Raw genomic sequence first — 15739 nt, forward strand, 5'->3', positions numbered from 1 at the left:
AATATGATTGGATAGGATTATGTTCTCGAGATCAGAACAGATGTTGCATTTTACATATTATATAAACCCAAAGGAGATCTTGGTACCGAGTTGTACCTAATACTTAAGACAGGGATTTTTAAGTTTACATTTTAATGTTAGAGAGTCCCTATAAAAACCGCAGTCGTTCTATATGCACAGCGTAATGTTTAAAAAGATCGTATCAATTCCCACTTGTACTGGCTTGTTCAGCGAATGCTTCAACGCATTTCCCAGCTGAGCTCAAGGTCACAAATAAAGAAAAATTTCTGGAGTTTTTTAATGATTATTCCCTCTTTCCAATTTGCTTGCGATGAGTGATGGGAAGAATGGAATAAATGTATTCAAGAACTCTTGAGAATTGATACTTATGTTCGAAACCATATTCTTGAGTTCAACACCCTTTAAAAGCCGATGTAGGCCTAATTTATGCGGTACAAGACTTCTAGAAACTTACTACAAATAATCTACCAGTAACTAAATTACAATGAAAGATTTAAAAAAAATATTGACCATCACATTGGGCGCTTTTGTATTGGATGTGCTTTATTTTATAAGATTAGAGAATTATAAACTAAATGTGATCGATTGTTGTTTGGCTTTGTGTTATTTATGAGACATTTTGATGAGCTTAACTGATCAAAGTTGCTGCCCTGCAAGAAGTTTTCACGAGAAACTCATGAAGTTTCCCCGGTAAAACTGAATGTAATGTATTGAGACATTTAACTCATGTAATTTATGTTTGAAGCTGGCCCCGTACTCTAGCTTGCCTGCCTCTCATCCGGAGGTCCCGGAGTTTGATTCCCAGCCAGGTCAGGCATTTTTGCCTGGATATGAGGGCTGGTTCCAGGTCCACTCAGCCTACAAGATTACAATTAACCGAGGAGTTATCTAACAGCGAGATGGTGACCCCGGTCTAGAGAGCCAGAAATAATGGCCGAGAGGATTCGTCACACTGTTCATGCGTCACCTTATAATCTGCAATACCAATATAAATGGTCCGTTATTGGACATTATAAATTTTCCAGCCAACTCATTCCTGGTTGCCAGCGTTTCGCCCTCGTGTGCTAGGCTGGGCTCATCAGTTGGTACCTAGCACACCTACCAAGACGCATGGCTAGTGCATACCGTGGAGGCCACTGCGTAGGCTAATTGTAGCCACCGGCAGTGCCAATGCACTATGAGACACTGTCTCACTACTAAAAATTGATGCCTGCTTGGCCATCAGATGATACAGATGTTGATTCCCATTGCGAATCTGTAATATTTGTTCCGAATGAGTAAATTTATAATACCAATATAAATGGTCCGTTATTGGACATTATAAATTTTCCAGCCAACTCATTCCTGGTTGCCAGCGTTTCGCCCTCGTGTGCTAGGCTGGGCTCATCAGTTGGTACCTAGCACACCTACCAAGACGCATGGCTAGTGCATACCGTGGAGGCCACTGCGTAGGCTAATTGTAGCCACCGGCAGTGCCAATGCACTATGAGACACTGTCTCACTACTAATAATTGATGCCTGCTTGGCCATCAGATGATACAGATGTTGATTCCCATTGGGAATCTGTAATATTTGTTCCGAATGAGTAAATTTATAATACCAATATAAATGGTCCGTTATTGGACATTATAAATTTTCCAGCCAACTCATTCCTGGTTGCCAGCCAGGGATCGAAGAAAGAGGTATTAAGATTTCGGTCAGTAAGTAATATAGTAATAGCACCTGCTAAAACAGGTAAGGATAGGAGGAGAAGAAGAGCGGTAATTGCTACAGCTCATACAAATAAAGGTGAAACACTGGCAACCAGGAATGAGTTGGCTGGAAAATTTATAATGTCCAATAACGGACCATTTATACTGGTATTATAAATTTACTCATTCGGAACAAATATTACAGATTCCCAATGGGAATCAACATCTGTATCATCTGATGGCCAAGCAGGCATCAATTTTTAGTAGTGAGACAGTGTCTCATAGTGCATTGGCACTGCCGGTGGCTACAATTAGCCTACGCAGTGGCCTCCACGGTATGCACTAGCCATGCGTCTTGGTAGGTGTGCTAGGTTCCAACTGATGAGCCCAGCCTAGCACACGAGGGCGAAACGCTGGCAACCAGGAATGAGTTGGCTGGAAAATTTGTAATGTCCAATAACGGACCATTTATATTGGTATTATAAATTTACTCATTCGGAACAAATATTACAGATTCCCAATGGGAATCAACATCTGTATCATTATAATCTGCAGGCGTTCGGACTGAGCAGTGGTCACTTGGCAGGCCACGCCCTTTAGAACTTTACTATGGTTTGGTTTAGGAATGTTTGTAAGAGTATAATTATACACATTTCATTATTGGGATGTTTAACCAAATTATTGTTGGTTTTAATTCATTCCCAGATTTTCCGTTTTCCTGTATTGTACGTCTCTTTCCTGTGGTCCCTCCAAAAATGGAGAAATGAGGTTCCACTGTATGATGGTTTTAGGATAACAATATAAGTAAGAATATAAAGGGTCACCCTACAGTATTATCTGATGACCGGGCGCTCATGAGAACTGCATTGACTAATAAGCCTTTGCTCACAGTTATCTACACAATGCAGTGTGGAGAAGAAGTCACTAGAGTATAGTAATAATAATAATAATGTTATTTGCTTTACGTCCCGCTAACTACTTTTACAGTTTTCGGAGACGCCGACGTGCCGAAATTTAGTCCCGCAGGAGTTCTTTGACGTGCCAGTAAATCTACCGACATGAGGCTGTCGTATCTGAGCACCTTCAAATACCACCGGACTGAGCCAGGATCGAACCTGCCAAGTTGGGGTCAGAAGGCCAGCGCCTCAACCGTCTGAGCCACTCAGCCCGGCCTAGAGTATAGTCACATGGCGATAGTTGGATGTGGTGACTATTAAGAGAAAGTACAACTGGGGATTCACCCACTACGGTTATAGTTATTTTATACATCTATTGTATCTATATGCATTCCTCGATGCTCAAAATACAAACTAAATGTGCCTCCATGCCCTGTGTGACATTTTGTAAGGTAATGGAGGCCAAAGCCACTTCCACAACTCAGTATACACTAACTCATCCCTGACGTTATAGTGGTGCAATAACATGTACTCCTTGACAATAAGCTACAGTGATATGTTTGTGTTATGACTTGGAACACCCACATGAGAATTTCTCTTCAAATGTTCACCTGACAGCATCAGCAGACAGAGGAATCATATAAAGACTCACTGATAAACAGAATAATAAAACCCTACATCACAACCAATAACTATAACCCTTTCAGACCGTGTACACACAATTGTGCGGGTTCGTATATTATTTATGTCTGAGCTTATTTGACGTTTTCTTGGCGCTAGACCGGACTGCAGTGCTTGTGCGGGACACGTAGCATGTACTTCAGCTGTTTTTATTTAGTACTTGACCACCAGGGGGAAGGAAGAAGAGTTTAAAAATACAGTTCATTAGCAGTATGGCAGGAAGCAGTAATGCCTAAAGTAAGTATTTATTTATTGCATTCATATTAATCCAGAAGCTTTACTGAATATCAGAATATAATCAATGAAGTGTGTAGATTGTGTAGCAAACGTAAATTGTGAACTTACAACATCATACGTAATACCATGAGGTTTTGAATGTTGATACGCACAAATGTGCGGGCTAGGTTTCCTTACAGCCAATGCATGCAGGAGTGCTGGGTGCTGTCGCAAAAAAGACCGAGAAAGAAAAACTCGTACTCTACATGAAAAATGTAATGTATAAGATTTTAACTGTTTAAATTCGTTCTACACTGTAAAATAGAACATGAATTTTTTAAATTTTTTATTTTTTGCAAGTAGTGAATGAAGTCGTGACACGCACAATTGTGTGGGTTCTGTTTTTCAGCCGATAGTTCTTATTTTGTAAAATAAACTGTAAAAACATGTATTTGAGAGCATTTTAGTAAGTTTTTGACGTTTTGACACCTCCAGATTTCATTCAGGTCTGACGACAAGCTGCTGCTGCCAATAGGGCAGTAATATCAAAACTCCTCCTCAATGTAGAAAATGTAACGTTTACTTGTGTTTGAACGAAGATTTAATTGTTTTAAATTATTCCCCACTGGAAAATAGAACATTTGATCATGTACATATGTATATTCGCATGCGAGGTAATTTTTCTTTTTTGTAAGTAGTGAAGTAAGTCCTGACGCGCACAATTGTGCGGGTGCTTTTTTTCAGATGTTAATTTTTATTTTGTAGAATAAACTAAAAATATATGTATTTAAGAGCATTTTAGTCAGTTTTTGACATACAAACAAAAATTCACACTGCCAGTTTTCTTTCAGGTCTGAAAGGGGTAAGGACTTATATTTAACCCTTTCGCACTCAGCGCGCCGATCAATCGGTGCGAGAGGTTATGGCAAGAAAGCTCACAGCGCCGATAGATTGGCTCTGTCCTATTTAGGGATTTTGGTCATTTGCGTGGCTGTTAAATCGTAACAGTTGATCATGACAGTACCTTAAAGTGTTGAATTTGCGTTTTACTCTACAGATATATAGACCAGCCCTACAAAATATCTTTATTTTCGATAAACAAACTCTGTTGACCGTGAATGTTTATGATGTGGTTATTTGAAGTTGTTATTGTGTACATCTGTTTTGTTTGGCTTATGAATACAACAATTTGATCTTGCTATGAGTTTAGTTTAGAGTTTATTTCGCTTCTTTGGTATATCGTGCGTTCGCTGTACTTCGCAAACTACAATTTTACTCCTTTACATAACTTCATTGTTGCATGTGCTTGCATCATCTTTTTATCGTAATGGCTAGGCTATATTCAAGGCTGAATGAGGCCGATATCCTTGAATTTTCAGATGATTTAGACAGTAATAATGACCTCCTTTTGCCAAAAATGATTCCCATTATGTGGGAAATGACAGTCACAGCTGCTCACCGTGCATTGGACTGCGAGGACCTGACATCGATGACCGTTAAATGTACAGTGAATAACTTTGTGCCACGCTTCATGAGTGAATTGCAGCACACACATCATATCGATATCAAATTATTCAGAATTAAATTTTCTTTCCTTCATGTCTAAGAGTAAAGAAGGAAGACGCAATAATGTCTGATTTTTCTGTCACTGAAAACCATAATTTATTTTTTTAAAATTTATTTCCAAAATTTAATATCTTTTTTCTGGCTTTACATATAACAATACGTCCTAGGTATATTCATTTCTGAAATGCTCATAGTTTCCTGTATTCGTGTGGTTTATTTTAATGTGTGTTAAACTGTTTATGTGTTGATTTTTTGTAATTTGGTTTGGAAAATCACATAAATTAGTTTGTCTTCGAGCAAACCTCTGCATATAGGCTGAGTGCCAAAGGGTTAATACATCTATTAGGTCTTCAACAATATTGGAAGTTTAAATGGACAACAGTGTTCCTAAATACTTGCTTACTCATTTTTTAATGTGCATTTTAATAATGTTTTAGGATCTTATAATATTCTTCTAATAGCTGAAGACGTCCCAAAAATCAGAAAAAAAAACATGTACTAATGTAATTAATACAGTATATACAGTGGAAACTTGTTAAGACGTTTCTGCAGGGGACAAGGAAAAAGAATGTGTTAAGCAAGAAAACATGTACTAATGAATACCGTATTTACTCGTGTATTAGACCCCCCCCCCCACTGGCTCTTCGAGACGAAGAAAATGAAAAAAAAAAAAAATCTCGCCTACAAGACCCCCGAACGTAATTCGTCAAAGAACGACGATGATTCCGCTTCAAAGCTGGTACAAGTCTTATTGCAGCTCTGATGACATTGCACAAATTTGTGAATAGATTCGTCCATACGACATATGCAATGAAAACGCCTCGAATCCATGCGGTCTAGCGTAGGTATACTGCAGCTCTGATGACGTCGCACAAATAGATGAATAGGGATGCATCAGTCATGCTATATGTCTGTGTTTTGTAGTTAATAATGTCCGCCAGCGTAATGGTTAGCACAATTAGTTGCTGTTTTCGGGGGTCTGACTTCGATTTCCGGTACCGTACTGCCAGAGATTTACGAATGGCACGAAGGTTAATATGTGGTAAAGGCGCTACACTCCACTGGGGGTGTGTCCAAAAAGAACTGTACCACCTTGGGATGAGGAAACGAGTTTACTTTAGTTGGGAAATATTCGCGGTTGTTGCTATTTATACAGCAGGCGAGATCATTAACAAAGTGGTCATTTAATAACTCGTAACTCGGGCCAATATAGGTACATATTTGGAGAGAAGTTAGTTTAAAAAGTGATAAAAGCTATCCAATTAAAACGATTGTTTTAGTCGTCAATGTACCTAACAAATAATAATAATAATAATAATAATAATTTTATGTCCCCACATACTTTAAACGATTTTCGGAAACGCCAAACAAAACCTACTAGGGTATGCGTTAATAAAAAAAAAAGAGATAACGAACGTACAAAAGTAAACATTATGATAATAAAACGCATTACCGCCACACCTGTAGATATCCATAAATGCGGTATATTTTCCTGTTATTTATTTATATTTTTTCCATCAAACTTTTGGCACTATCAGGGCGATAATATACCTAACCTAAACAATGTGGTCTGTCTTATCTCATGGTCAGCTGTTTACACAAATCCTGATGTGATGAATGTAGAGAACAAGCATGAAATGTACTTAAACATAAGGGTCTGTGTTTCAACAGCGGCAGTTTTCAAAAGAATGTTTCCAGTTACTATGTATTAGATTTGGAAGCACAACTCGTAACATACGCTAGTTATTAGCTGACGGTTTGGCATGCCTTCTACAGCACAGATTTATTTGGAAGGAATGGCTTCTGCTACATATAAACCAACTGGGAATAGATTTACACTGTTGACACTCTATAGTCGGCAATGAAATTATTTTTAAAAGGTTCACTGCTCTTGATTGCAGTGCATGGCTCAAAGAGAATGAAGCATGGCTGACGCGACTGACGAGAGATAGTATTGAAGATGACGTCACTTAGAATGCCGACACGCCGGTATTGTAGCAAGGCAGGGAAGTTGGCGGCGCAAGGCGATAGTAATTCAAATGAAAGCGATGATCAGGTTTACTTTGTGGTAGGCCGACTGCTGAACCGACAGAGACAGATGACTGGCCATTAAGTACTTTTGCATCAATATTTAATTATATGATAACACAATACCCTTATCCCTTTCTTCTATGGGATCGAGTATGTAGTGAGACGAATCTTCGTAGCGAGTTGTTACGGCCGTATGCCCTTCCTGACATCAACTTCACCAGAGGAATTAATGAGATGTAACGAATGACGTGATATGAGTAACTAAAATGGACTTTTATATGTACCGTAGGCCTAAAAGTCGTGTTTACCATTTTTTGTCTTTTTACGTTTAGAAATACTGCCTTCCGACAAAAATAGTCAGTATAACTTAAATACATTCTAAGTTTGTTAAATAATAGTATAGAATGTTTACACGTACAATTTATAGCTCTTTATAACCTAGAAGTCATGTGTTCGCTGCACAAAATTTTGAGGTTATCGCATATTGGACCCCCCTTTATTATTTTTAGCTGTAAAAGAGGGGGAAAAAAGGGGTTTAATATGCGAGTAAATACGGTAGTTACCAGAGGAAGGATAGTGGATAATGATCTCCATGACAAGTTGTATATGGAAAGGAAGAAGTGGAAGAGGCTCATTAATAGCACCCGGGAAACTGGAACTGTACAATGATGATGATGATGCCAATTCTCTGTGAACTGCCATTTATGGTCAGTTCATGTACATTGTATCCCTTTTTTCTCAGTTCTTTGGCAATGAAGGATATGATCTGGTGGTGCCGCATGTTTCATAGGAGCTCCCCGGATGTGCAGAATCCCAGGACATGACCAAGTGTTTCTTTCCCTCCGTAACAATGTCGACTGAGTTTGTTGTCCAGGGATCTGCCTGGCACCGAGCGCACCACATAAATATTAGCAGTCATCTTTATAGTCTCTTTCCACTTGTTACAAGACAGTCCAGTGTGTTCTCACACCCAAGAGTATGCTGGCATATACCCTTTGTAAAGTTGTACTCGCAAGTCCTTTTTTATTCACTGTCTCATAGTTCTTGACGGTTCTTCTTAGTATCATACAGGCCGTTCTTTACGGTTTTCTTCCAAGTATCGGCGTTTGTTAACTTGAGACGTTCTACACATTCCCGACTCTCAAAGTAGCAGCAAGTGGATTTTCAGTCTTAAGCAACATTTTGCAGGCATTAATGCATTTTAGGTAGACTTCCCATGAGGTTTTAAAAAGAGCAAGGCCTTTGTATTTCTTTCCAGTGTAAAACATGCCATCTGGAGTATCCGTTGGCAACTGCAATATCTCCTTTGTTGCACTTTTAATTATTTTATAGCCATTGGATAAAAATTTCTGTGCAATTTTCTTGAAACTGCATGTCATAGAGCTGTTTCATCAAATTAGTGGTCCTTTTTTAAAACAGCCACAGTGCCTACCTTTGTAACTGCACAACTTAAACAAATAGAAGGAATTGGTCAAGTATTTAATTTGTAAGTACAAAATAAATTACATTTTTTGTATAACATTACACTGTAATGACAAGCAAAACAATGGGGCATCCTATTCATGCATGAACAAAGTATTCTGCTACTGTGTATACATATCATAGAATACAAGGTCAACAATGTCTTACCTGAAGTTCTAACTTTAATTGGCTGCACATATTTACAAGATATTGATGTTTCTCGCTGCCATGCTTGACACCCCACATCTCGGTTAGAGCAGTACATAGGCCAATAAATGTATGGTTTGACCAACACAAAATCCATTTGAGGAATTCCAGGTACACGTTGACAGATCCCTGTGGAATAACACAGTCTAATAATCTAAAAGCAATATTTTTACATGATTTACATCTCAGACATGTAACTGTAGACCAACTATTTAGATCACTTTAAAAGCTTACAATAATTTTATTATCAGCTTTAGATAGTATGATATAATTAATGAGAAGGAAGGTTAGTCTATAGCTGCATCCCTAGATCACAGTTGTAGGAAATTACAGTACCTTGAAGCAAAGAATGAAGATAAAATATAGAATACAGAGTTGAAGCTTTTAACACAATTGCAAAACAAATACACACATTCATACCTCAAACAGTTTAAAGATATTAACATTAAAAATTCCACTTTCACAATACTTACGAAGGCAGATCAAATATAAACGGGAATTTGAATGTACCGCTCCTGTTGGTAATAATTCTGAGGCGGCGCTTTGCCAGGATGTTGGTGGGAGTGTCTGGAGAAGGGGTTTGCGCGCGCGAACGACGGTGGAGAATGGGCTGCTTCAGTGCGCCATGATTGAGCAAGAGGTGCACACGTATGTTGTGCAATGCATCATTATCAAAATTTCCCTGCAAAAGAGGGCACCAAACCTTCTGAAATTTCGAGATGGCTCCGTGCACGGTTTGGGGAAGAAACACTTTCGCAGACTCGAGTGTATGAGTGGGCTAAAAAATTTGCGGCAGAAAGAGACGCTGTGGAAAATAAACCTCATGAAAGGAGACAGCGAACTAGCTTCACTGCAGACATTGGTGCCATTTGTGAAATTACTGGTAAAGATCGGTGAATAAAAATTTTGCAAATTGTTTTAGCCGTAGGAATAAGTTATGGAAGTGTTCAAACCATCATCCGAGATGAACTCCATTTCAAAAAATTGTCTGCCAGGCGGATTCCTCGTCTACTCAATCAGGAACAAAAAGCTTTACACCAGGAAGTTTGTCAGACCCTCCTGCGTCGCTTCGAGGAGGAAGGAGAGGATTTCTTGAGTCGTATTGTGACTTGTGATGAAACTTGGGTGCATCATTACACATCAGAGTCAGAGCAAGGAAGCATGGAGTGGCGGCGAAGAGACAAAGCAGGTTCAGTCAAGGCCGAAACATACCCATCTTCTGGGACTCTGTGGGCGTTTTGCTGGTGGATTTTCTTCACAAATAAAGGACAATTAATGCAGCCTATTACTGTTGCCTTTAGGATGATTCAAAAGCTGCGTATCATAAGAAGTGATGCCGGCAACCAATCCGAAATGTCATTCTTATACGTGAATATGCAAGGCCGCATACTGCTGCTTTAATGCGGGAAAAACTGGAGGAAATTCAATAGACACCTCTGGAACACCTTCTGTTTAGGACGGCATCAAAAACTTACCAATCCAATGGAGAAAATGTGTATCGGAGGCAGGACACTATGTGGAAAAGTGATCTCTATATGCGTCTTTTTTTTTTTTCGTTGATGCAATAAATTTTTTAAAAATAATTCCCATTTATATTTGATCTGCCCTCGAACAAAAGCTTTCATTCTTAAAGTCAAGTTATAGGTACATGTTTTGTCCCTCTTGGGGACATGCTCAGCCTAGTGAAGAACGAAAGGTAAATAGTAAAATTAACATCACAAAAGAAAAAAAGTTATATTTATGTTTGCTCATACACAGGGTAAGAGAAAAAATCTCACAATATCTCAATAACCTAATTTCATTCTAGATTACTCCTTGATTGAAACCATTTGACCTAAGTTCAGCTTTTCAACTTAAAATGGCACCACATGAAAAGTTCGCGCTGTGTTTACAGCCTAATTTTACCACACAATGATTATTATCCATAACCCATTAATGGAACATATTTTACAATTAGCAGCATAGAGCCAAGACTGAACTGCTAGTCATAGTTTTTTCTTTTAACGTGTGTGTCTGCAAACTTAAGATTCTTCTATACTTGAACAACGATGAGATGTTTCAAATGGATTCCACGTCACCACTTTGTTGTCAAAAGGCACGTTAAGACCATGTAAATTTGACTTGCTGTAGACATATATATAACACCCTTTTTTGTGATGCTAATTTTACTATTTAACTTTCAGACACGATACTGTATAGGCTTTTGGGCTTAAGCCGTGAATTCATAAGCCCAAAAGCCTATACAGTATCATGTCTATAAGTACGGGCCGTGAAAGCATCAATGGCAACATATTTCACTTTCGTTCTTTGCTAGGCTGAGCATGTCCCCAAGAGAGACGAAACAGGTTCCTAAAATTTCGCTTTAGGAATAAAAACTTTTGTAAGTATTGTAAAGGTGGAACTTTTAATGTTAATATCTTTAAACTGTTCAAAGTTGATAATACGGGTTTAAACATATATATCACCTTTAATAACATTCATACCACTCCACTATACACTTTTGCCTTTCAAGCTTGCAAGCCTCTGTGAATAAACTAAGCACCTTGAGCATTTCCAATCAGTTCTGTCGCCTCATGTCATTCTGACTGTGAGTAATATTTATATATTTTTGGCCACAAGCAACAGCTCAACTTTGTGGTGATTTAATGTTAAGAATATTTTTTTTTCTTAAACCCTAGAACACAAAGGTTGTCTCTGGTTAGTACATATATTAAAACTCTTGTGTAAAACTATTTCTGTTATGAATAAAACGTAACTGCACACAAAATGTAATGGAAGGCCTATCTGCGTCAGTGTGATGTACAGCAAATTGTAAATTAAAAATAAAAAGAAGGGAGAACTAGAACTGTAAAAGAACTTCCATGTATTCCAGACAAGTATTCTACAAGGATATGATGTGATTTTTGGTAAAAATATTATGTCATTGATTTTTGAAGAAGAGTTCTAGTTTTGATAATAATAATGATAATAATAATAATAATAATAATAATAATAATAATAATAATAATGCAAAGGGGCATGGTTCTGTGAGGTACAGAAAGATCTGAAGGAGATTGGGATCTCATTTGAAGATATCCAGGAGCATGTCCCACTTAAGAAAAAACTCCAAGAACATCAGACTTTCCAACCAAAGCCGAAAATGAAAACTGGAAAGGCATGGACGAAAGAGCGAAAGGAGCAACACCGTATACGAATGAAGGAATACTGGACCAACATTAAAGCTCAAGGGAAACAGCTGAAATGACGTGGTCCTTAGTTAGCCGAAACAAAACAAGAAGAAGAAGAATGTTACTAACTTGTTATTAACAGTTCAGGGATGCCGAGGTGCCAGAATTTAGTTTTGCAGTTCTTTTACATGCCAATAAATCTACCGACACGAGGCTGACATAATTGAGCACCTTCAAATACCACTGGGCTGAGCCGTGATCGAACCTGCCAAGTTGGGGTCTGAAAGCCAGTGCCTCAACTGTCTGAGCCACTCTGCCCATCATTCAGACGTAGAGGTTGATAATGTACGGACAGATGGCATGGAACCTGCCCAGACCCCAACTTCGCAGGTTTGTTCCTGGCTCACCCAGTGGTATTTGAAGGTGCTCAAATATATCAACCTTGTGTCGGCAAATTTACTGGCACCTAAAAGAACTCCTGTAGGAATAGATTCTGGCACCTCAGCATCTCATAAAACCGTACACGGATTGGTGGGACGTAAGGCCAATAACATTATTAATGCATACCAAAAGAATGAAGACGATTAACCAACACCAAATACTCATATAAACCCAAGCAATTATGATGACTCCCCTGTGCTATTACAGTGAGGACGAAAGTGCAGAAGACTTGAATCTGAGACTTCTACAAGTTCCACATCTAAAAGTGAAAACAACCGAGACGTTTACTCCCCACCTAGGAATGTAAATATAGTGATTATTCCTAGAAAGAACTGTTTATCACATCTGTTCTGCGATACAGACACAGTATTTGCCTGGAGTGAAAAGGGAAAAACCATCTTAAAGGCTGCCAACAGTGGGGTTCAAACCCACTATCTCCAGAATTCAAGCTGATAGCTACGTGACCTAAGCCATGCAGCCACTCGCTCGGTCCCCTACTTTCTCAAGTCCCTGACGTCTTATTACAGCAGTTAGCACACAGCTTCGCTCCCAGTTCTTTGCAATGTGCGTGGCGACATTCATTGCAGTATGCCGCTGGCATTCAACTTTTCTGAACAGGACAGAAGTGACAAACAGTTCTTTCTAGGGATTATAATGATACAGTAGAACCTCAATTATATGCTCCCGGAAAGTACGTTCTCCCGTATTATTCGTTCAAATTACGTGGTCTTGCGAGCATCCTAATTAAATCACATTGTGAAAATCCCGCGTTATCCGTTCCTCGAAGAAACGTTTTCCCGGAACAACCGTCCAGAAATTTCAGTCCCATCAACGCTTAATACTCAATCACGCGTTTTTCAAGGAACTATATATCACAAAAGGACGGTTACGACATACAAATGGATCTTGGTGTGAACGTCCCGTCACTGCGGTAATTTGAGGAAGTACTGTACTATACTGGAAAAGCGATCGGCGGTGAACTTGCATAAGGGACCCTCTTAGCATCGCATTCGGGTGGTATCGTTTAGAGAATCTTCGGAAATCATAAAGCAGAGTGTGTCCACAACAATTGGAAGGAGACGGAGCGCATATTGTCAGCTCTACTTAAAAACGGAACGAGTTTCATCAAATATTTGTACTTGCAAAACATCTACTGTACATTAAGTAAAGGGTTACCTACATTTTTTTTTTTCTTCTCCAACCCTATTGCCGAACAGGTTTTCGGCACTTCCTTCAAGGCTAGTCACTGGGCTTTTAGGCAGGAATCAAAACTGTTCCTTCTTAAGTAACACAAATTTAGTATTTTAATATTATCGTATACGATTATGTTATTGAGATCAGAACAGATGTTGCACCTTACATACTGTACATAAAGTCATGGGAGGTTTTGGGATTGCCTATTATTGTTTTGGTCCTAATACAAGACTGGGAATTTCAAGTTTTTGTGTTAAAATGTTATAAAAACTGCAGTCTTTTTTTGTGCACGTTACATTTTAAAACTTTGTATCATTTCGTAGTCGTACTGACTTGTGCACACAAATTTCTGAAGTGTTAATGATATCTTTTTCTCTTTCCAATTTGATTGTGATTAGTGACTGGCAGAATTGAATATAATGCATTTGAGAACTTGAGGTCGATACTTACATTCGAAAGTACATTCTCGAGTTCAACATAAGCTTTAAAAGTCGATGTAAGCCTAATTTACGTGGTACAAGATTTCCATAAACTGACTACGAACAGTATACCAGTGACCAAATTACAATGGAAGATTTAAAAAAAAGGGATTTCGCCATCATGTTGGGCGCTTTGGTATCTAATGTGCTTTATTTTATTAGATTAGAGAATTAAAAACTACTTGTGGTCGATTGTTGTTTGGCTTGGCGTTACGGGTATTAGATTTTTCGAAGAGTTTGGCTGATCAAAATTGCTGAACTGAAAGAAGTTTTCAGAGGGAACTGACGAGGTTTTCCCGGTAAAACTGAATGTAAAGTTTTGAGATATTTAAGTCGCATACCAGTAATTAATGTTTGAAGCCGGCCCTGCGGTCTAACTTGTCTGCCTCTCACCTGGAGGGTCCGGGTTCGATTCCCGGCCAGGTCAGGCATTTTTACCTGGATATGAGGGCTGGTTCCAGGTTAACTCGTTCCACGATTACCTTTAATTGAGGAGCTGTTTAATGGTGAGATGGCGACATCAGTCTAGAGAGCCAGGAATAACGGCCGAGAGAATTCGTCACTTTGACCGTTCGTCACCTCGTAATCTGCAGGCCTCCTGACCGAGCAGCAGTCGCTTGGTAGGCGGAACGCCCATTGGGGCTGTAGTTTGGTTTGGTTGGTTTAGGGGTGTTTGTAAGATTATAAGTATAGACTACATATTTCATGTTTGTGATGTTTAGCCAAATTGTTGATGGTTCATTCATTCCCGGATTTTCCATTTTCCTATGTTGTATGTTTTTTTTCCAGGGTCCCTCCAAAGACGGAGAATCGAGGTTCCAGTGTATTTACATTTCTCGGTAGGGAGTAAACATCTTAGTTGTGTTCACTTTTAGATGTGGAACACGTAGAAGTCTCAGATTCATTCCTCTGCACTTTCGTTCTCATTGCACAAGCACAGGGGAATCATCACAATTGCTTGGGCTTATATCAGTATTTGGTGTTGGTTTATCTTCTTCATCTGCATCTGTAAGCATTATGCCATCAATCTCTTCATCAGAACTAGGTGCACAAACCACATTCCTCTTCAAAAATCAATGACATAATGCTTTTACCAAATTATGAGTCACCTTGTCATAAAATACCCATCTGCAATAACATTAACAACATTCAGTTGCTTACCAGTATATATTTGGCAAGTTCTGTGGTTTTTAATATTTTTTTATTCAGAATAGTGCTGTAATTTAATTTTGTTACAGAACTTACCTTGCCAAGTTTAGCATATGTAGTCACAAATCTATGTAATGTTTACAATGCAACAGTCTTTATCTTGAAATAACAATGCATGTACACTGACTAAGTTTGTAGTACTGTAGGAAACTACTGTACAGGAGAGAAATGTTGCATGAAAAGCCTAGCAGATAAGTTGAGTTGCCAAGTATGTGATATAAAAATAACAAGGCTTTGTATTCTACTTATTTTATTTTATTTTATTTATTTAGCAGTGGCAAAGTTAGGGCTCGTGGCTCTCTTTTACACTTAACCACATAAATTACAATTTAATATATATATATATATATATATATATACTTATTTTATTTTATTTATTTAACAGTGGCAAAGTTAGGGCTCGTGGCTCTCTTTTACACTTAACCACATAAATTACAATTTAAAACATATATAAAAAAGATTTACTATTCTATTATAAA

At 38.4% G+C, this 15739-nt stretch overlaps 1 protein-coding gene across 2 annotated transcripts in view; it reads right to left on the reverse strand.

Moving 5' to 3' along the window:
- Nucleotides 1–15739, reverse strand: part of LOC136858805 (fatty-acid amide hydrolase 2) — a 147280-nt gene that overhangs the window by 21958 nt on the left and 109583 nt on the right. For both annotated transcript variants that reach the window (XM_068225693.1, XM_068225694.1), the window contains exon 9: nucleotides 8732–8899. In XM_068225693.1, coding sequence (XP_068081794.1) covers nucleotides 8732–8899 — 168 coding nt within the window. The remainder of the gene's footprint in view (nucleotides 1–8731; nucleotides 8900–15739) is intronic.

Source organism: Anabrus simplex, chromosome 1, assembly GCF_040414725.1.
Source record: "Anabrus simplex isolate iqAnaSimp1 chromosome 1, ASM4041472v1, whole genome shotgun sequence".
Lineage (NCBI taxonomy): Eukaryota > Metazoa > Arthropoda > Insecta > Orthoptera > Tettigoniidae > Anabrus > Anabrus simplex.